Below are 22,482 nucleotides of genomic sequence, written 5' to 3' on the forward strand. Positions count from 1 at the left end.
CACAGCAGCACCATGTGCATTCTATTAAACCTTTTAGAAATATCTATATGCACAGTCCTGTGGCATTTAATCTTCCTGGGCTCCCATGTAGATCTGTCTGCAGTGGACTTATGGTTTTGAAATACTGTCTGTTGCTTATTAGCTGGAACTGCTGTTACATAATAACTGAAACAAAGATTGAGTAAACTTAAATTCAGATATGAGAGAAAAAAAAAAGAAAAACAAAATCTGGTTATAATCAGGAAGGGTTGGGAGGTTAGTATTTTATGGAAAATGTTTCTGTGGGGGTTTTTTTAGCACTAATGTCAAAGACCTTACAGGAATACAGAGAGGAATGAACCCCACCCACCTTTTCCTTAGAGTAGACTCACAAACCTTGACTACTCGAATAATTTCTTTCACAGTACGACGAAATTCATGCATCCTGGCGGCTACAAGGAGGGCTGTGGCAAAAAAAAAAAAACCACAACATTTCAAAAAACACTGGTTAAAACAAAGAGGGAAAAAAGTCAATCTTAATATGTATTGCTTTGAGGGATATGAACAGCCTGGGAATTAAAATGTTTTTAAATTCTTTGACGACATGATTGTCCACAGCATCTGGATATCCTCATAAGGCTGACTTTGGGGAAGCGAGGTGGGGAAGCATATTAGCATTGCACTGAAGTCCAGAAGTGATTATATATATATATATATATATATATATATATATATATATATATATATATATATATATATATATATATATATATATATAATTTATTTATATATTATCCCACTTCCACAAGATAAAAGAACAGTTCCTTTTGATAGAATGGTAAAGTAATAACAAATTCTCACTCTTTGCTGTTGCTGACTTTGGTAGAGCAAATAACAAAACGAACAGTGGCAAGAACAATTCACATTACAATGTACAATAGTAGTAAAACACAGACCACACACCCACACCCACACACCCACACAATGTGTTTGTTTTTTAAAGCATTCTTATGTATGATTTTTGGATAGGCTGATAGCTGTATTGCCATCTCTTGAGACAAGATTACTGGCACAAGGAAATACTTCCCCATCCAAATTCTAGTGAAAGTCTGGCAAGAGAACACAAAGCAGGACATTAAGCCAATGCACAGGGAATGAATGCTATTATATAACTGTACTTTTGAACAGCCCTTAGCAAGACATGTAAAGCAAAACCACATTCTGTACTACATAAAGACATTTATGCAAGACATATAATGAAGCTTTAAGAAACTTTGACAGGAAACTTCGTGCAAGTGCTGCGTAACTACAGCACAGGACTATAACTGGAAATGTATTGAGAAAACATAAGCATAACTGGATATGACTAACAGGGGCATCATGGAAAAATGTCAAAAATGTTATTTCACCCGTCATCATAATACTGTATTTCTACACTTTAAAAAATGAAGCATTTATGTTTCATGCATCTACAATATATGTTAGGCTTCAGCAAGAGATTCAGGAATCCCATTCAGAAAACCCCTTTCCTGGCGTGCAAAGGTTAAAGGCTGCAGTAATGACCCCTCTGTGGGATACCTGCTCCACAGAGTCCTGATGGCCTGCGCCCCGTGTGCATCCAATCTCTCTTCATCCTCTGCAATAACCTCAGAGCAGTCATTGACACCTCGTGGTTCTTATCTCCAAACTCCAGCATGTGTGCAAAGCGAGGGATATACAGACATGGGTCTACGGGCACAAACAAGGGAGGGAAAGGAGAAAAATCAAAACATTTGTATTGTGGGAATTCAATTGAATGAAGGTTTCATATATGCAGGGTAAAGAATCATGAAAACATCTGAAAGACCACACGAATAATGAAAGTCTAGTTCTATATTCGGGTCATGGCTAAACTTGTACAAAGGAAAAGCTGAAAACAGCAGTCATGAGGATGAATACTAATCAGAACTAACATAAAAACTACGCAGGAGACTTTAAAGAAATATGAAATACTAGTTATCCAGCTCTGGTGTTTCAGATTTTCACGGCTCAAGCCTAAAACGTGTATTCTAGTTAAAAAGACAACATTGGGGGGCAATAAAAAGAAATAACTAATAAATAAAATCAGACATTTATGTGTTCATATTTTAAATGTCTCTTTTAAATATTACATTAAATGCACTCGTTATTAAAGTATTAACACAACCAAAACTAGTGACACTCACTCAAAGTTGCTTTTTAACATCGTTCTGAAAAATGTGTGTTTTGCAGGCCAGAGAATAATCTGAAACCACCGAAACACACATCTGGATGATCAGTTTCCATATTAACTTCTACTCTGTTTGCTCGGCATCATGATTAAAAAAAGCAACCTATAAAAGCAAGCCCTGGGAAGGGAGCCCCATCCTCTCATCCTCATTTTCAGAACTTCCTCTGATTTCTTTATCACTTAACCGAGGATGTGCAAGAACAGGTTCCTTAGGCTCAAGTCAATTTCCTTGGCAAACTCAATGTGTGGAAGGGTTTCCTGTTCAAACTACTAATCAAATTAATACCCAGATGGTCCCAGCTGCACAACAAAAGCCAGTATTCTCTATCTTGATAAACAAGATGAAAGGATCCTAACGGAGGATAACATACTTATTCCTCTCCTCTAAAGCATCACACAAAAGATACATTATTCTAGCTGGTAAACTTTGTTAAGTTTGAATGCTTCACTGTACATTTATTTGGGATTTAAAAAACAAACTATAGGATCATTAGTTCATGCTTAAGTAAATCGGTTCAGCTTATAAATAGTTTTCTTATTGGATAAACCAAATTAGACGCAATACCTATTTTGCATTTGTGATTCTGCACCCAGTATGACAGCTATGTGGAACGAGGCAAAAGCAGTAGACTTCCAAGCACACAGTACGTGGGTGCCTGGACAGGGGTGCCAAACTAGAACATCTCATCTGCTTTACACAGCAAGCTGCACTAAGTGCTGGTCGTCTCTTACTCAATGCATTTACTGTGCTGCCAAGATTCAGCTGGTGCACTGGCTCAGCTTGCTGATGCGCAAATTGTAATCCTCTGTTGAGGTCATGAGATACAATTCCAAATTTGGCCACAAGCCTGGGAACTGGAACTCTACAAAGAGATGCGACAGAGATTCAGATCATAGTTGAAGCAAAGATTCCCCCTCCCTACTGATTCTTTCGGGTGGAGGATGGAAAAACTTTATCGGCATTTTTTCCTTTTTTTTTCATGCAGCAGCTGGTTGCTGTTCGGGAGGAGACTTTTGGGAGCTTCAATTGCAAGCCCCCAGGCTTTCACTCAGCTATACAACAGCCTGTCCTTCCTGGACAATCGGGAGGATTAGGGGTCAGCGAAATGGAACACCTACCACAAAACCTCCTGCACATAAACACAACATTTCTCATTTCTTACTAGTTACTTACACCCTGAATTAAAATACAGGGCAGCAGTATTTTATTGTATTTTTTTTTTTTAATGTAGTGCTATAATGTGAACTGTCATAGTTCCACACTGGGCGGTTAACGACATTAACTTTTGACCCACAAACCCAAAATGTCAGTAGCACTACACTGTGGTTTGAGATAGGACTTGCCTTTCACCACAGTTAGCTGTCCTGAGAAGTGGACCAATATAGAAACAATATATTTTAAATAGGTCAGTTCAGTAGGTTTTAAGATTAGCTAAAACAAAGACACTGTAAAAATACTGCTTATGTGCTAGTATAGACCAAATAAATTACAAGACCGGATTTACAACTTGTTACAACTAGTTCTGGTACGTTTTACCTGTCTCAGGTACCATTCTTACCTTTAAGAGAAGCAGGACTACGCTTACCAGAATGCATTGGGTTGTGAATTGAAAAGCCTGAACTATCCCAAACTGTCCCGCTGAACACAGAGCCATATGGTCACCTTACAATTAAAACAATGCAAAATGCCGATAAAAAAATATGGACCTCCATATAGTTTGTATCTAACGTGACTGCCCATGTGGAGTGATATTATTAATGTCTTTCTTACAGAACTTATATTAATGTGTAACAGTATGTTGTTTATTTCTCCTTGTCTGAATCAACCGAGATGTATCTGGTCCTGAATAAACGCAATGTATGGATCATGTCCCTGTGTAACTCCAACACTGCAACTATATTAAAAGCTATTCGTTCATTCGGAGTTTGTAATTATGGCAACGAATAGGCTAAAAGGAAATGATACATCTAATCTCGTTGTCCTTCCTTTGGAAAACCCTGAGCAGATTAAATGGTTTACGATGCCTTTAAACCTACGCAAACGCTTCATTTTCTAGCACCGGGGCCCTCTGTTGGAAAGTAAGAAATTCAGCATTGAAACATGATATGTGTCAGCCCAACCCCCTCCGTCTCTCATTCCTAGCTCCACTTGTATCATGGATTCTGGCTCCACTGAGGATTTTCAAATGCAAACTTTAACGTCTATATTTCTGTGAAAGGACGCCTATTAAAGCAAACAGGTACAACATTACATCAATCCGCGGTGTGTTGTGTGTTTATTTATTAATTTTTTAATTAATAACCGATTGAATGAAACGGTGATGTTGGTGCGTTAACCCGACCACAGCAGGAAGTCAGTAGGGATATAAGCGTTCTGTGTTGATGTATGCTATAATACACTTCGTCTCGTTAACTGTTTTTATTGTAATTTGTTACTGTTGATGTGTTATTGTTTTAAAACAACGTTATGTATAGTAAACGAATGCCTTTAAAAAAATAAAAGAAAAAAATAAAACATGATTATGGTTTAAAGGAGCGTACAGTGATTACGTGTCTGGTTCACAGCAGTTGAGGTTTACTTCATGAAATCTAATTAAAACCGCGTCTGTTTATTGAGCCATTCAGAGCAACAACCTGGAGTAATGCTTTTAAAACAGTCAAGGAATAATACAAAAAAGGATTACGGCATTAATACTGAAAATTGTCAAGATTCTGGGACATATTTAAAACTGGTGTAAAAGTTGTTTGCTTTTGGGAGGGCGGAGGGGGGGGGTAATTTTTATTTTACAAGCACTGGGGAATCGAACTTTACGCTGTTTTCCCTTTCTTGAATGCAACATTTTAAAAAAAAAGCTAGAACAAAAAATACAGGGGAACGGAAGTGGTTTTATTTATTTATTTATTTCATATGGGAGTGGGGGGTGCCAGATTGACACGCAAATTAGACCTCCGCTACGATTTTAATTCACATTTATAAAACTAGTCCTGCTTTTGTCTTTTGTCATTGGTGGCTGCAGGTGCGATGACGTACAAACCATTGCATTTTAAAGAAAGCTGCAAAGGGTTTGTTTTGAGATCGCTTGCAACGTATTGTGTTAGTGAAAGGAGGAGTGAGATAAGGGTGGGAGGATTCAGGCTTCTGACGTAAAGGCAGTTTCAAGATGATTTGTTAACAAAAAGCTGGACGTCCTCGCGGATTAAACAGAAATAACCGAGCAGCAGCACCAGCCACCGAAGAGAAGCGAAGCGTATGTTATTGTAACTTCAATCATTTCTTCAGGACGCCAACTGGAGTGAAACGGGTTCTTATTTTGGATATAGAGTCTTTAGGAGAAACACTAGGAATTAAACAACGCGAGCTACCCGTGCTGGGATCCTTATTTAGGGGGAAATCAATGACATTTGTTACCGATATATCAGTGAGATTTCTTTCGGGGAGGAAAATATGCGATATTTACGTTCTTCAAGGAGCAGTTCATAAACATCGCTGCATAATTTCGGGAGGATATATTAATGCTGCTGTTCAAATTCATACAGGGTTGGTAAATAAATATGTTCTTTTTCTCCACAATTCTTTAAACTACATTTAAAAAAACACCGCTCTTCGAGAAAGGGATTTTAACCATGCTGTTCTCAATGTTGCTTCCTTTGGCAATGATGTAAAAGGGAGTTATTTTTAAAAGTTTTTTTTTGTTGTTGTTTAATTAATAGCCTACTAACACGTCTGTATTTTTTGGGTTTCACGGAGTTGTTGCTGATGTCAGTGCCTCCAGATTGCCTTCATGACAGGATCATGAAGTGTTTGACTTTTTTCCTTCTACTTCCAGAAACCTTGAAAAAGTCCAAAAAGGGTGTTAAACACAACAGCACGCTGCCAGTATGCTATGAGATTGTAACTCTGTCTCTGAAGAAGAAGATGGCTGCAGAGCTGTACCCTGTTAGCACAAACACCAATCTCCCCAACAGCAACGGCACTACAGTGACTACAAACACCAAGAAGAGCATCGTCCCGGTTAACCACACTGTTACACCCTGCACCACAGCTGCGGCACAGCAAAACATCAACAACAACAACGTCGAGACTGCCAACTGGCAATCTTCCCACCCCACCTTAAGGGAAAGGTAGGCTGGGATCAGTGTGGTTTAATATAGTATTGCTCCGCTCTGACTCGGAGAAATCCGAAAATAGTGCATGCATTGCCCCCTAAACTCCAGTCGCTCGTTTTTTTTCCTCTGAATTTTTAGAACTGCTGTAATAGGTTTTAAAGTATAATAACTTCCCAGAAGCAAAAGATTGTTTCAAAATTATTATTTTGCAATTAATGGAAATTACATTAAGGATTAGAAAAAATGTATCTCCTCTCATCTCACTGTACTTTGATTTATTTTGGCAGCTAACATGTTCCCAGTTTAATCACGTTAATGGGAAGTTGTTTAGCGTTATAGATTTCTAAGTGTAGCTAACCTAAAGCACGTTTACAAATGCATGATCATGAGGTACTGTTTTATTCTGATTTCTAGGAATGCCTTAATGTTCAATAACGAACTCATGGCCGATATACATTTTATTGTGGGTCCACCCGGTAGCTCTGAGAAAGTGCCAGCACACAAGGTACGTTTTGTAAGAAATAAGGTGTCCTTCCAGATCTTTTTCACAGCTAGAAACAGTACTCCTAATGAGCAGTTACTTATTTATTTATCTAGCTTTACATGTAATTTGTGGCAGATGTAGTTATACACATGTGCTGAAAACATTTCACTGTGCTGAAGGAGAATTCGTTCTTATGTCTAATGTGGTTCTCTTTACCTTGCAGTATGTTCTGGCAGTGGGCAGCTCAGTTTTCTGTGCCATGTTTTATGGGGATCTTGCAGAGGACAAATCAGAAATCCATATTCCAGATGTGGAACATGCTGCTTTCTTGATACTTTTAAAGTAAGTTTGCATTTTTAAAGCTGACCCACCATCAAAATAGACCTCTGAATCAACCCCCCCCCCCCCATACAAAATCTTACTTTTTTTTTTTACAAACTTAATAAAATATTAATTACCTTTTGGACTGTAAAATGCACAAGTTATTCAATCTGTTGCTTTAAAAAAAAAAATTATATATTTTTTTTCCCCCTCATTTGTTTTTCAGGTATATGTACAGCGATGAAATTGATCTGGAAGCGGACACAGTGCTGGCCACTTTGTATGCTGCCAAAAAATATATTGTGCCTGCTTTGGCAAAAGCTTGCGTGAATTTCCTGGAGACCAGCCTGGAGGCAAAGAACGCCTGTGTGTTGCTGTCTCAGAGCAGGCTCTTTGAGGAGCCGGAGCTCAGCCAGCGTTGCTGGGAGGTGATCGATGCCCAGGCAGAGCTCTCTCTCAAATCAGAGGGCTTTTGTGAGATAGACCAACAGACTCTGGAGATCATCCTGACGCGAGAAACGCTCAACACTAAAGAGGTGGTTGTGTTCGACGCAGTTTTGAACTGGGCCGTGGCGGAGTGCAAAAGGCAAGGGCTGGTGGTCACGACAAGGAACAAGCGCAATGTTCTGGGGAAAGCCCTGTACCTGGTTCGAATACCAACCATGACACTGGAGGAGTTTGCAAACGGAGCAGCTCAATCAGACATCCTGACTCTTGAAGAAACGCACAATATTTTCTTATGGTACACAGCCTCAAATAAGCCCACACTGGAGTTTCCCCTGGCACAGAGGAAAGGGCTGGCACCTCAGAAGTGCCACAGGTTCCAGTCTTCGGCATACCGCAGCAATCAGTGGAGATACCGGGGCCGCTGCGACAGCATCCAGTTTGCTGTTGACAAGCGCATCTTCATCGCAGGACTCGGACTGTACGGCTCGAGCGGTGGCAAGGCGGAGTACAGCGTCAAAATTGAACTCAAACGCCAAGGGACAGTCCTTGCCCAAAATTTGACTACATTTATATCCGATGGCTCTAGCAGCACTTTCTCGGTGTGGTTTGAGCACCCAGTGCAGGTGGAGCAGGACACCTTTTACACAGTGAGCTGCATCCTGGATGGGAATGAACTCAGTTACTTTGGTCAGGAAGGGATGACCGAAGTTCAGTGTGGAAAAGTGACGTTTCAGTTCCAGTGCTCGTCAGACAGTACCAATGGGACAGGTGTACAAGGGGGGCAAATACCTGAACTCATTTTCTATGCATGATGCGGACAATTGCATACAACTCCTGCTGCATTCCACTGCTGCTAGTAAAGCACATTAAGAAGAAAAAAAAAAGCCTTCTGAATATTGTAGCATTAAGAGGATGTCACACTGCAAACCTGTTACCATTTCAAAAAAACAGCTATCAAAACTTTAAGTGAAGGAATGCTCTTGAATTTAATCTTATTTTATTTATTTAAAAAATAATGTAATGTTATTTGATTTAATTATTAAAAACGGCAGTAAGATGTAAAAAGCTGTATTGCACTTCTAGTGGGAGATTCCCTGTAGTGTTTTGTATATAAAATAATGCTTATTTGTTTACAGGCTGATTGACAAAACAGAATGTTCTGTATTAGAGGGCAGCTTATGAACCTGCAAATTATAAACGTTTTCATGTGACTAAACGCTAGAGTGTACTTTCATAATCATTTTGACAAAACTTTAAAAAAAAATGCAGATGCACTGGTAAGCTTGGACTGCAGTATGCCTTCCATTGACCTATGTTGTAGGTTTGCATTTAAAATCCAATAATTACATTAGAAAAACAATGAAAGGATGGATTTACTATCTACTTATAGAATTTTGAATGTTTAGAACTGTAGTGGCCAATACATATATTTATCAAGCAGCACTAACAGCCCCCACAACCCCATCTAAACAGTAGCTGACTATGCTAAAAAGAAACACAAATATTCATGTATAAAGTTTTTAGTTGCACAGTGCCCTCTAGGCGTTTTGAAGTGAACTACAGTTGAGTGTAGGAGAACTCCTTTTACATTCTGCCCCAGGGTTCTGTTCTCCCTCCATCCCTCCCTCCCACTCGGTCTTCAAGGTAAAAGGATAGGGCTGTAACATTGACTGATTTAATAACCCCCCAATATCCACAATGTTTAAACTATGAATGTGGTGTTTATTTATCATGCATATATGTATCAAAGCAACATTGCTGCAGGGTTTACTAAAATTGTAAATTCTTGAGAGGTTAAATTAAAGAAATTAAACTTGGAGCCTAAACTTATTTTTCAAATAGTCACCGATAGATGAAATGGTAGCCGCATTAGTAGTCTCTGAAATACAGTCCCTTAAACATAAACAATACAATTGCAGTACTGTTTTTTTTTTTCCATAAACATAAATTGAAATCATATGATTGAATGTCACAGATAATGTAACACAGGTTATTTTATCCTTCATATTCCAACAGTATGCTTTACCCTGGCAAAAGCTAAAAATCAGACACTTGTGAACCCACACTGAAAAACAATACTTACTAGAAATGTCAGAAATACATTATTACCTATTGCAGGAGCATTAATGCAGAGCTCTCTAGCCAAGAGAAGAAATGTTTTTCCCAAAACATACACATTGACCTGTCAAAAGGAAGTAGAGACAACATGTTAGAAAGCAAACACAGCGGCAGCACTGTGTTCTTGCACGATGCAGAGCAGTGAGCTGCTCAGAAGCTGGAAGGTTCACAGATCAGATTAATATTCCACTCTGGGAAAGGAGTCGTTGACACTTCAAGATTTGTGTTGTATATCTACGAAGCAAGGGAGCGTGGGGACATATTTATGCTCGGTTTCTTTATGTATACACACAAAAAAGAAATGCGTACTTCAGCCAATTTGTTTTCTTTATTATGCAAAAACTACTTTTTTTCCTGGAAAGGCATTCCTTGGATTTAAAGAGCAAAAGGTCTTCTGTCCAGTGACCATTCCCACCACATCATCATCAAGGGAGGGCTCTTTTCTGGTTAAGAAAAGGCAGAGGAATCTAGAGGTTTAGGGGATCTAACATTCTAACCTGACAGGGCTTCAGAGCCATCTCATGACCTTTGGGTGCAGAAGATTACAACCCAAGCATACCAAGGTCTTTAAGCCACCATGCCAGAGACTGGACAACAGCCTATCTGGCTGATACACTGCTACTTACTAGGGATTCATGAAATATTTGGTAGTCTATTAAATGAGGTCTGCGTTCCTAGGCTAAGCCCAAGTATGTGGCTCAAATCAAATACTAAAATTAGAAGGGCGTTGCTCTCAAAGGGACAGCTGGGAATATAAAAATAAACTGTGCACCAGCTGCATTGAAAAAAATGTCCCACTGCTTAATTATTAAGACTAAAAATTGCAGACAAATGCAAAGTTAATTTTATCCAGCCACAGCTGTTCTAAACAGATAAATAATAAAAAAAGACACTGTGAATCTCACCATCTTAGGAAAAGAATAGTGTTCTTTGGCCTTTAACTTTTCGCTCATTTGAATGACCCAAATCTACATAACATGCATAGAAGAGAAAGGGCGGAGCGCTAGCAATATGGAAACTTGAGATTTCAGTGCAAGAGCCGACATAGATCAGGCTGAGCAGTGTGTTTGGACAGATTCGGAGTAATAAGAGGGGTTGATCTTCGAAAGGGGAGTATTGATAGAGAGGTTGATCTTCAAAAGGGGAGTATTGATAGAGGGGTTGATCTTCGAAAGGGGAGTATTGAGAGAGGGGTTGATCTTCGAAAGGGGAGTATTGAGAGAGGGGTTGATCTTCGAAAGGGGAGTATTGAGAGAGGGGTTGATCTTCGAAAGGGGAGTATTGACAGAGGGGTTGATCTTCGAAAGGGGAGTATTGAGAGAGGGGTTGATCTTCGAAAGGGGAGGGGGTTTAGCAGCAGTTTGAACTGGTTCATTGTAATTGGATTAGATGCCCAAAACCACACCTTACCCCATACATGGAAGGTCACTGTTATTATACTTTACCTGTTACATTACATTATTCAACTTGGCTTGTATCAATATTAAACTTTCATGAGCAGGCTGACTTCACACATTGATATTAATTTAGCTATGAAATGCATTTGCATATTTATTTGTTAAATTCAGTATACTGGGCATCGAATGTGTTTCACATTAAAATTAAGGTTTATAACAAAAGACAATTTTGATGGCATTTCCCCATACTTTACCCTATCTTGGTGCTACTCAAAACTGTTATCGACTACTGGCAATTTCTTCAATGACAAGCAGAAACTCTTCCTTTCTGCCACTTGTTAATTCCTACAGTATGAATGGTTCTACAGCACGTGCTGGCTTAACCAGACCAAATATATCTTTTTACCCCAAGGGGGCTACACCCATCTTTATCACAAAGGCTATCGAAATCCCGGAACCATATTTATAAATATGTAAGTTTAATAACCCAGTTTTACAGAATATTTTAAGAAAATAAAGAAACAAAAAGAAAATAAACCAAAAAAACACCTACCTGTAAAAGGTCACTCAGATCAAGAAGCATATCTGCTGTGGTTAAAGAAAACAGCATTGTTTAGCACTATCATAGCTATTATCCTAAGAACTGAATGCGTAGCAGTGCCTGGTGCAAGATTATTCCGATTTGACCTGGTATTCAGCACTATTAAAAGTACCTTCACAGAACAACACCACTAGAAAATATCAGTGTATTAAAATATAATAACTGATATTTTCTAATAAAGTGAACAACCCTCAACTTGTATTAACATGTAAAGAATTGTGACTGCAGTTTCAAATGAGCTGCCATGTTCGTGGTTTTTAAAATAGAGAAAATAAGTGCCCTCAATTTCAGTAAAGTCATAGCCATTCTGAAACCCTAACAGAGACCGCTCAACAGACGTTCTTTTCACACTGTATTCCCCCTCCAATCTAAACTCTAATGAAAGTGGCACATAGCTATAGAAATCATATCGGGGACTTAAATGTCTGGTCTTTTGTACGGTATCTACTGGTTGCTAAATTCCACATAAGATGATCTGAAGTCACTGTAAAAATGATATACTTTAAAAAGAGCTCCATAGCACATTATTTGGGGGCTTTAAACTCAAGAAAAGAGATTCATTGGTTGATTATATAGCGAAGCAGCACCCTATTCTGTGGTTGCTGATATCTTAAACAGTTTGTCCCAGTTTTGAAAGTCTAGTGCAGTTTTTCATTAATACAAGATTCGTGTGTCAAGATGAAAAATAAAACCCCAAACCCATCACTTATTACCCGAGATTCTTTCACCAGCTGGCCCAAACCCCTTATAAAAGTGTACCATGGTTAAAACATAGCAAAGTGTAACAAAGCATAGCGAAGGTATGGTATGGTATGGTAAAGCATTTTAATAAACATGGCAAACAAGGGTAAACTGTGGTAAATGTACAGTATAACACCATGCAAAAATACCACGGTACACTTTTATAAGGGTAAGGTTTGTAAATGCAGTTTACCTATCTTACAGTATGACAAGCACAAAGCACTTTAACATCCTGTTCTTATTTCTAGAAAACCAGCTGTTTTAATAAATAGTGCTTGCATTTTAGATACCTGCAGTCCCAAAACGAATTCACGCTTCAAAAAAGAATCACTGTGCAAATATTTCAACAGCCCAAACAATCTTATATTTTAAACACAGAATAACAACCCTGCTTGATGAACAAGTACTGCATGTGACAAAGAACGGGGTTCATTCTACTGTGCTGATCAAAAATTCCAACGGTCCAATTTCCACCGCCTAATTTATCAGTTTGCAAAGCCATCTGACTTTTACATTTCAGCCTATTTATCATGTTAATTTATACAAATCACATCTTTCTCTCCACATTCTCTATTATCACAAAACACCTTTTCATAACTCAACAACAGGATGACAGCCACATTATTTAAGAGTGCTCATAAGTTAATGAAAGCTCAAACCTAACAATAGTTGAGGCATTAGAGGTGTTCTGAATACATTCAAAAACATTACAACGCAAGGTCATATTCAACGCTAATCCCAGTTTATCGTTAAAACCCTCGTACAGAGCCCTGTCTAGAAATAAAGGGCCAGATGCAGTGCAGAGTCATGGGAATGTCAGCAGAGGAAAAAATCTTTACAGAAATGAACTTGCTTATGGCTTCATTATTTCCATGTCTCAAATCCTACTGTACGGTATGCAGGCCCACTTATGCAATTCTGCTCATTTTAAGGTCATTCATACTACTTTGTGTCAACTGTTTTGAGGGAGCACCATCTTTAAAACAGCTTCAATGTGTTATTTTGTATTACGATATGTGATAATAAATGATATTGATTAATGTTGGTGCTCACATTAATCACATTAAAATGGATTCAAAGTAGGAAAATTACCTTAAACGGAGTAGTAATGCACAAATGGGATTATCAGGATTCGATACACATGGGGGAAAGAAGGATTGTTTAGCAAGGATAGCTTTTTTTCAGGGAAAACGACGCGAGATCTTCAACCCAGAGAGGCAATTCACTCGTCCCCCATTGGGCAAGTTATTAACACATTAGGAAAGGTCAAAATGTGCCTCCCGTCAACAACACTACATAAAAAACAAGCAATTAACAAAACCTAATAGCTCAGCTTCAGAAATATCGATTCAGATTTGCTCAGCAAAACCTAAATCCTTTTCTCCTTAAAAAGTTGTTAAAAAGGAATCATGCATGACAGGTTACATTAAAAGCATAGCGTACTGTAATCCGTTACTGGTAAGGAATTCAATTGACACATTAGCTACTTTAGTATTGTTTGCAAATAATTAAAATCAGTCATTTATCATACATTACACACTTATTGCAAACTGCCTTTCATGCAAAATGTTACTTGGCATTACAGAATTACAAAATGTTTTCACTCCACTAAGTAACAGAATATACAAAAGCCAGGTTACAATGAGTAGGATATGTATTTTTTTTTTTTTTTTTTTTTTTTAAAAATCAATGATTTTTCTGCACTTCAGGAATTGATTTTTCTGCACTGATCCAAAATCCCATTTACTTGAATCTCCCAGATCTGCCTAAGGAGCTTCCTTATATTAGATCATGTGAACTTTAGTATTTCAAACAAAAAGGGAGGGGGGGGGGGGGATCCCTGTAGGCACAATACTGTTAAAGGTGACCTTACTTTATAAACCAGTGTACAGAGCTATCTATACATGAAATCCCTCTTTTTACAACACAGTGTATTGTCCTGCAGAGTGTTTCGTACAGCAACATGGGTATTAGGTTGGTCTGTGAATTGACAGAAGCAGCCTTATACCGCATGTTTTTGATGCAAGTTGGAGTATTGTTAATGCCCCACCACACACCATTACTCTCCCTGAATCAGCCCTCATTTTACTTTGTGCATTAATCATTATATCCACCCTGCCCGGGGATTTTTCAGTTGAATAGTCGGAGCTAATCTTCATATTCTACCTTTACTGAAATATGAATTGAGTAAGTGACCCAAACACTATTTTTTTGCAGATTGAACCCCCCCCCCCCGCACCCCCCACGACTTCTGTTGTGGAAAACGCGAGATGCGAACGCTGCTTCCGGACAGATTACACCCTGCCAGCGGTATTTGGTACTGTATGAATGTTTTGAAATATTCTCTGCTTGAAGAGATAGACATAGATATAAATATAGATATATAACAAAATCTGGAATTAAGGCCAGCTAACAATGTGCTGGGAAAGGGTTACTTCCACCCCCCTCATATAAAATTGCTTGGCCATATATTTCTTCAGTTTTTCCAGTAAATGATGCTCAGTAGTCGGTAACATATCAGTTTGCATAAGAAATGCTGAGAACTCATTGTGCATGTTCGGAATGAGCTGTATAATTAATTAGTCACGTCTGTCAACGGAAAATGAAGCTGGTTTAAAAAGATAATGGTTATTTAAAAGAATTTTTTTTTGCCAATAGAATAACCAATTACTGGATGTTCACATATCAGGGAGAAATCTATGGCTATTTAATGGTCATGAGCAGAGATTTGTACAGAATCTAGCTAATTTTCTGAACAACCTTATTTCGTGATCATTATGAACCGAAGCAGCAACGAATGACATCATTAAAATGCATTTAGATTTGCTGTAATATTTTGCCTATTAGCTTAACAAATTCTAAATAAAATCTTCTTGTGGGGAAATTGTTGTGCAGAAGAGAAAATAGAGATTTTAAAATCATGCATACCAAGTAACTCAGATTTAACTGCAGATTAAGGTTTCTGTGGAAAATACTGCAGCCCTACTGTAATGGCTTGCTTATACATAATTTAAGGGGACCTCTAGTTCAGCAGACTTCCGAAGTGCAATATGCATGTTTAAAAGAAAAAGAATTGTTTTCTATATCCCTTAACCATTTACCTCCTACAAAGCATCCACCGCAAACAACAGAACCCCTCAAAAAAAAAAAAAATCAACAGGGGTTCATGAAATATTAAAACTCAACAGCATAAAAGCCTGGATCTTACAATGTTCTTTCTTCTTGCTTAAAAAGCTGAAAGGTCAGTGAACATCATTTTCCATAGTAGCTTAACCATCGAGTAAAATGCATGGCACAATCAATACATTAGCAATACAGGCAAACGGCTGTATTGAGCAAAGCTGTCAAATAATCTTATTATTTACCAGAAGTACAAAAACACACAGCCAGCAAACAAACAAACAAACCAGTAAGGTGCACAGGACTTCCTCCACAGATAAAAGGTTTAAAATATGAACCAATCCATGGTCGTCTTTATGCAAAAACATCTGGTCCATGACTACTTCCTTAACAGCTGCCATCTGATTTTTATAAAAAAATAAAAAAATAAAAAGGAACACTTATAAATACAATAATATAGATATGAATCTCACCCCTTTCCAAGTCTGTATAGTAATTTATAAATCACTGTGTTTGCAAATCTTGCATAAACACTTTTTTTTGCTGTGGTTTACAAAGAATACATTCTGACTGTCATTGCACACAATATAAACTCTTGTGAGAATAAATGCAATGCCACTGAAGGGCCAGAGTCAGTATTAATAATAAAACATTTTATTCTTCCATGTCTCAGCCTCTTGGGAACAGAAACAACTGCAAATGAGTGCCTTTGTTCCTCCCTCTCGTCAGAAGTAGAAGGGTAGAAGAGCGCTCTTAACTACAACATTAAAAGGATCAGAAAAGGGCCTGTTCCACTCACGAACATTAAAGAAACAGTTAACCACAAAGACTAGTACTGTAAATGCAGGCTGGCACAAATGTACATCTTTGCAGAGTAATAGCAGGATAATGCTGTCAACTGCAAAAAAAAAAACTCTGCATTGCAAATCATTTTCATAAAAAATTAAAATATAAATGGTCTTCTTTTTTCTAACTTTTTTTGATCATATTCTGAAACATTATTTCCATCTGCTTAGCTCTGGCACATCTGAATGGGGAAAAGCTCAAAATGAATAAGCCTGTAATACTACACCAATATGAGACAAGTACCTTATGGCAGATCTAAAATCCTGTAATAGCTGGAAGAAGAGGGCAATGATTTTGAGCTGAGCTGCCTCAAAAAAACACACAGGTAGCTCAAGTCATAATACTTACTATTACAAGAAGCTGCTTACTATGGATGTACGGGCCCACCTTAAGCATAAACCCCGAAATCAATTTTACAAAACACAGCGTTAAACCAAGCAAACAGAAGAGGTGTGCTCTCACAGGGGGGTCTCATCTTTCAAGAACACTCACTTCAAGCACTAGCTTCCCTAAATATTTTAGTAGAGGGCAATCATGGAGGGCAACAGAAGTCACATAGATTGATTAAGTGCAAGGTCTTCCAGTACAGTGTGACATTTAAAAATAAAATTTAAAAAAAGTTGATACATTATATTATTCACAGTATATTATTTTTAAACCTCTACCGTGGATCTCTCCCAAAAATATACTAAAACAGGAAAAGGAGGTTAAATTATCTTAAAACAAAACCACAGGGAATTATACCTCTAGGTAAGGTGACAGTATTAAGTTGCATAGAGTTTGAAGTGTTCAAAACATGTATTGTAATTTTAGATTTTAAATATGTTTTACAGTTATTGCATGATAATACATATTATCATATATTTGTAGTATTTTGCTGTTTTATATATATATATATATATATATATATATATATATAAAAAATAATTTCATTGCACATTTTACTTCGTTAAGTAAACAGAAAACGTCTACACACCAAATCCTGCCTCTTGTGGTCATTTCTAAAACCTGAGCTTTTAAGACTCTTTTCAAGACTGGCCCACGTGGTTGAAAAAAGTTACATTCATTAGTAAGCCTGGTAAACAATGATCACACATGAAAATGGATATTAAAAACAGGTAAAGTTAAATGCAATTCACTACCGCAGCTTCAGCAAAATTAGGAAAGAAAAATGATTAGTTTGAGCGGTTAAAAGCATGTGCTGCATCCTGTTTCACTGCATTTGTATTTCTTCAGAATAAAAGTGGCAGTGTTTAAACTGCCAGCATGTACCCACACCCCCTGCATTGTTCCTCACAACGCAGCAGGACACGAAGCAGCTCACAAAGCCTGTAGTGTGTTTTTTTATTTTTCTATTTATTTTACAATAAGGCAATGAGCTCCGGACCTCCAACTGCCCTCATTTTGTCTGTACGATGAAGTCATTATTAGCAATCTGCAGCAACGACAATCTACAGAGCTTATATGAACCCCTGAACACAGCGGGTTTCCCTGTCCATTGACGAGATGGTTGCCAAGCAATTGTACTGTGATTGACATCACACTGCAGCTTAAACCATGAGCAACAAAATGTACTTTTCTCAAACATTAAAAAGAAACTGCATTTCCTAAAATGCAAATGTAACTATTTGAAACCACTTCACAGAGGTCTGAATATTTAATCTTTTATGCGTTTGTAGGGAATCAAGATTTCCAGGAACCTAATTAGCCCTGCTAAGGGATTAGGTGGCAGAGTGGACTCCATCCCGTTATTTCACCTTCAGAACCCAGGGTTAAATCCTGCAGTGTGGTGGTGGAGGGCAAGGGGACGTTTCTGCATCTCTCAGCTAATCAGGGCAGTCTGCTCAAGAGAGCTCCTGTCAAACAACTATAGTATGGAGAGTGAACTACACTTTCACACTGTCAGAATGTGCCCTCTACGTGTCATATGTATTTAACAGGGAGGGATAAGAACACTTCTACGTGCAAGCAAAACCAAATGTTTATTATCCGATGCCCGTACGTTGTATACTGCGTGACTAAACAGCTAACAAGCAACCCACAAGGGCACTTTAAGGAGTCAAACATGTGCCCAAATTGTTTGTAACTAGCTTTCCAACAGTTTGATTTCAAACTTTTACTTTCCTTTCAAATGTTTGTTTCTGAACAGTACAGTACAGTACAGTACAGGGATGCCTCAGTCAGTTTGAAATAGAGTTCATTCCATTAGGTATATAGTAGAAGGGACCGGTGACTGGTTGATAAAAAAAAAAATTCACTTCTCACCAGATGAGTATCTGATGCTGCTATTATAAGAAGTTCATGTGGCTCTTCAAATTTATTAAAACATTTTCAGAAACAATCCAGGCCAAAAGCATCATTGAGCATTGGCTTCCAGTAAGAGCACAGACAGACAGAACATTGTGTCAGAGGCTGCTCAGTCTCTACTCCCATACACACCTTTTAGAGACTGAAGGCATTTGGTATCTGTTTCCACTGAGAAGTACACAACAAAAACAAATGCGCTGGGAACTCTTCCAAGTTGCACCAGAGTCTGCTGATAGGTGATGTCATTTCTGGGATGGTTTCCATATTTACCGTAAAGACGTGCTGGAAAGATATCGGAGAAGACACAGCAGAATACAGGGAATAAAAAGGGTACATTCTCTCCTGTAATTCACTGGGGAAAATATTAGGAAGAAGCATACTGGCTACTGTAGGCTTGTGTTTAATACATGAGAACGCACAACTATTTTAATAGAAATGAAGTAAAAAGTAGTATCCCTTTAAGTAATAATGCAGTGTTAACTAGAGGGCATCTCCTCAAATTAGAAGATGAAGAACATTCCACAAATGTTACATATGACTCCTCTCCTAGTAATCTGTGCAATTTTGGATGGAAAACTGCCAATCAAGTGCCTGCAGCCCTCAATCAAAGTCCATCAGATCTCCCGTCTTACCTGACCTGCAGCTTGTATTAATTACAGAATGCAGGACGGGGATGCCAATACAAAACAAAGATTGATCAGTCGTGTGAGGGACAGCCCTTTAACAAAAAAAAGCATGTGCCACTTTCGGCAGATGTTTCCATTTGTTTTCTCCATTCTCTGTATTTCACTGCACTACATTGCAAGTCTTGTTTATTTATTAATTTATTTGGTGTTTAATCTATACTGCAGCAGATTTACTGCTGCCGGGTCCTTATAAATATCACTGACTTAAGAAGAATTACGATTCAAACTGCATGTTTCTTAGGAGGATGTTTACAGCTCCTAATCCTACCAATTAAGATTTCTGCATGCGATTACTGGTCATCTCTCGAAAGCACAGAGCCAGCTCTTGCATACTCAAAATCCTAGCGGGAGCACAGATACAAATCTCAGCTTTTAACATTCTGCTACCGAGTAAAGAAAAAGGCTACAGTAGCATCAGGAGACACAGAAACACAGCCTTGCAATTTATCACAAGGATGTGGAGTCATTTGTCCAAACACAGATTAGACAAACATTACCACCAGATAAGTATCCTCACTTACTGGAAACTCCTTCATAACCTTGGTCTGGTTCCTTCTCCTCCTCCTCCTCCTCCTCCCCCAGAAACTAAAATTAATGGTAAGATAAAAAGGATCATGAGACCCAGGAGTTCCTCAGACCATTTTGGGTAAAGCTTTAGGGACGTTTTGGTTTGCAATAATATAAATGCAGTTTTGATCTCCAGCGTAGGTCAAAGAAAATCACTCTGCAAGTGGGGGATTCAACAATATTTAAACATCAGAAATGTGAAGTAAGTGAAAACATGCCCCTCCAAATCCTCAACAAAGCACTGCAGCAAGAAGCTTTGGAAATTGCATAATTATTCAGGATTTATTTTGAACTTAAAAAACCCAGCAAGAAATTACTGATTTAAGACAATAAACCACTTATCAAAAACATTTAGATCAAATTTATGAAAATAATTCAAATGACTGTGTATGAAAATTGCAAATACGATTAGGATCACTCCAGACCAGGATTTGTATAGTGTTTGATGAGTTCGTTGCTAATTTTCTACTGGAACAATACTTGAATATACTGAAGCTTTGCTGATAAATGCATTGAACACCATTACTGACTAGGACTAAAAAGGTGGCACAATGATTTACATATTTTATTACATGGGTCCTGAATTTAGCTTTTCATTTATTTTATTTTTTTACAAATACATTGAACAGCTCATATAAATTAATTCCAGTTTGAGCAATGAACAATTAAGCTGCAAATACAGTATGTGTTGGCACAAAAGCAGCAGCGAGCACAGGCAACGATTCACGATTCAAAGTTTTCAGACTTTGTTGCTATTATGGATGTCTAATTTCCAAAGCTACCCTGCAAAAGGCAGACGTGCAACAAGTCTTGGTAAGAAAGCCAAGGGTGAGCAACTACAGCGTTCACGATGCGCTTCTCCTTCTGTTTTACTTAATCATTTATCAGCGAGCGGCAAAAACATGCATTTAGAAAGTCGACATAAAATAGATGTTTCTCATGTCCTTCCTTTATGAATACTAGCTGGCAGTGATCGTTCACCACTGTCAGAGGCCGAACACTGCAAAATCAATGGAGAAATGCCATTCTCCCCTCCTGCTGCAGAAACTAGCTGTGTGTCTCTCGTCACTGCCTTCTCAAAAGAGTTTTAATGCTGAATAGATTTGTTATAACTTCATTTGATTCATTTAAGAAAATGTTGACGTACTACAGTAGCGTCCAATGTTACTCATGATTTAAATTTTACTGAAAATATGCTTTTGCTTGACTAAAATCACGTTTAATGGTAACAATTGTATCCAAAATGATCAGCGCGTTCCTTGCAGTCCACTACCTACTGCACTGCCCCCCTCCTGGCGTCTAATGTTATACCAAATCCGGTCCAATAACAGAAATGCCTAAAAAAAGTAATTCTTGCATTATTCCACATTGTAAACTTCCACCTCTAAATTCCAAAACTGGTTGGTATTTTTCCCCAGATGGAAGGCGGCCATGTACTGTAGTGCATTTTAAATCAATTCTAGAAAAAAGGACACCGTGGTATGCTTCCAAAAAAGAAAGGATTACAGGGCCAGTGTTCAATGCAGATATTGTAAAAGTACCAACTAACTGGAAGTCAGACCTTCAGACTACCACCCACACACGCATACGTGCAACACTACTCCCATTGAGAACATTCACAGACAAAACAAACTTTTGTTTTCAGTGAACAGAAAGAGAGAGAACACAAAAGAAAAACTGCATGCCTATTTTGTCGTGTCTTTGAAATGAAAAGCAATTCAAAGTTGATAAATCTTTGTTTTTTTATGTAAATATTGGCCTAGTTTTGGGGGGAAAAAAAAACAACTTTGACTTGACTTAAACAGGTGGAAGTCAGACTGAATGCCTCCATTCTGAGAGCGTTCATCCCACAGTCGCAACACAGCTCTTAACAGGCCTTACCCAATTATATAGCGGCTTGGACTCACACGTCGTGTCACACACATTGGGTATCAAGCTGCTTTCTAATTATCCTTGTATTGGGTTCTTGTACTTTGCCTTCAAGCTGCTTATCACAACACAGCCATCTATATGTAACTTAACATTTTCTTCAAAACGTTTAAAAAAAAAAAAAAAAAAATCATTGAAATTTAACGTTACGGTTCTGCCCTTTCACAATAAACTGATGATTGTGCAGCAAAGCGAAGTCATTAACCTGCATTGGTTTGTTTAACACTTTGCCCTTTAAACACAATAGCAACAAAACTAAACCCAAACCGCTGACAGCTCCACAACGCGTAGAGCTGACATGCAGGGTCTGTGTGGCTCCTTTGTAATTCCTGGTTGACTACTAAGACTTTTTTTCTTTTTTTTGTTCGTTCATTTTTGGCAAACAAAGCAATAGGCACTGAATAGCAAAACCCCTCATCCCATCCAATCTCACAAGCATAAAGAAAGGAATGCTTTTCAGTCAGTAAGGTGAAGAAAAGTACCACACCTCAGTATAGTAAGTCAGGTGAATGCATCAGTCAACAACCAATTTAGGGTTAGACCTTTATCAACCACGAAATAGAGGGCTTTAAGCATGACTAAAC

The 22,482-nt window shown here is 38.1% G+C and overlaps 2 protein-coding genes across 6 annotated transcripts in view; one reads left to right on the forward strand and one right to left on the reverse strand.

Moving 5' to 3' along the window:
• LOC117419801 (transcription factor IIIB 90 kDa subunit-like) overlaps positions 1-22,482 on the reverse strand; it is an 80,336-nt gene that overhangs the window by 40,438 nt on the left and 17,416 nt on the right. For 2 of the 3 annotated variants that reach the window (XM_058988003.1, XM_058988002.1), the window contains exons 5-8: positions 11,655-11,686; positions 9,696-9,768; positions 1,558-1,707; positions 350-443 (exon numbers count right to left, since the gene is read on the reverse strand). In XM_058988003.1, the coding sequence (XP_058843986.1) occupies positions 350-443; positions 1,558-1,707; positions 9,696-9,768; positions 11,655-11,686 (349 nt within the window). The remainder of the gene's footprint in view (positions 1-349; positions 444-1,557; positions 1,708-9,695; positions 9,769-11,654; positions 11,687-22,482) is intronic. The other variant, XM_058988004.1, reaches the window with a different exon arrangement.
• Positions 4,337-8,802, forward strand: LOC117422264 (BTB/POZ domain-containing protein 6-B). 3 transcript variants are annotated; one of them, XM_034037043.3, is made up of 5 exons: positions 4,337-4,467; positions 6,055-6,349; positions 6,749-6,839; positions 7,042-7,160; positions 7,366-8,802. In XM_034037043.3, exons 2-5 carry the CDS (start codon positions 6,144-6,146, stop codon positions 8,396-8,398), a joined length of 1,449 nt encoding a protein of 482 aa, XP_033892934.1. In that variant the 5' UTR covers positions 4,337-4,467; positions 6,055-6,143; the 3' UTR covers positions 8,399-8,802. The 3 variants fall into 3 exon arrangements, with proteins under 3 accessions (XP_033892934.1, XP_033892932.1, XP_033892933.1); XM_034037042.3 differs by lacking the exon at positions 4,337-4,467 and adding an exon at positions 5,133-5,765; XM_034037041.3 differs by lacking the exon at positions 4,337-4,467 and having other exon boundaries at positions 5,131-6,349.

The sequence above is a fragment of the Acipenser ruthenus genome, chromosome 15 (genome assembly GCF_902713425.1).
Source record: "Acipenser ruthenus chromosome 15, fAciRut3.2 maternal haplotype, whole genome shotgun sequence".
In the NCBI taxonomy this organism is placed as follows: Eukaryota; Metazoa; Chordata; class Actinopteri; order Acipenseriformes; family Acipenseridae; genus Acipenser; species Acipenser ruthenus.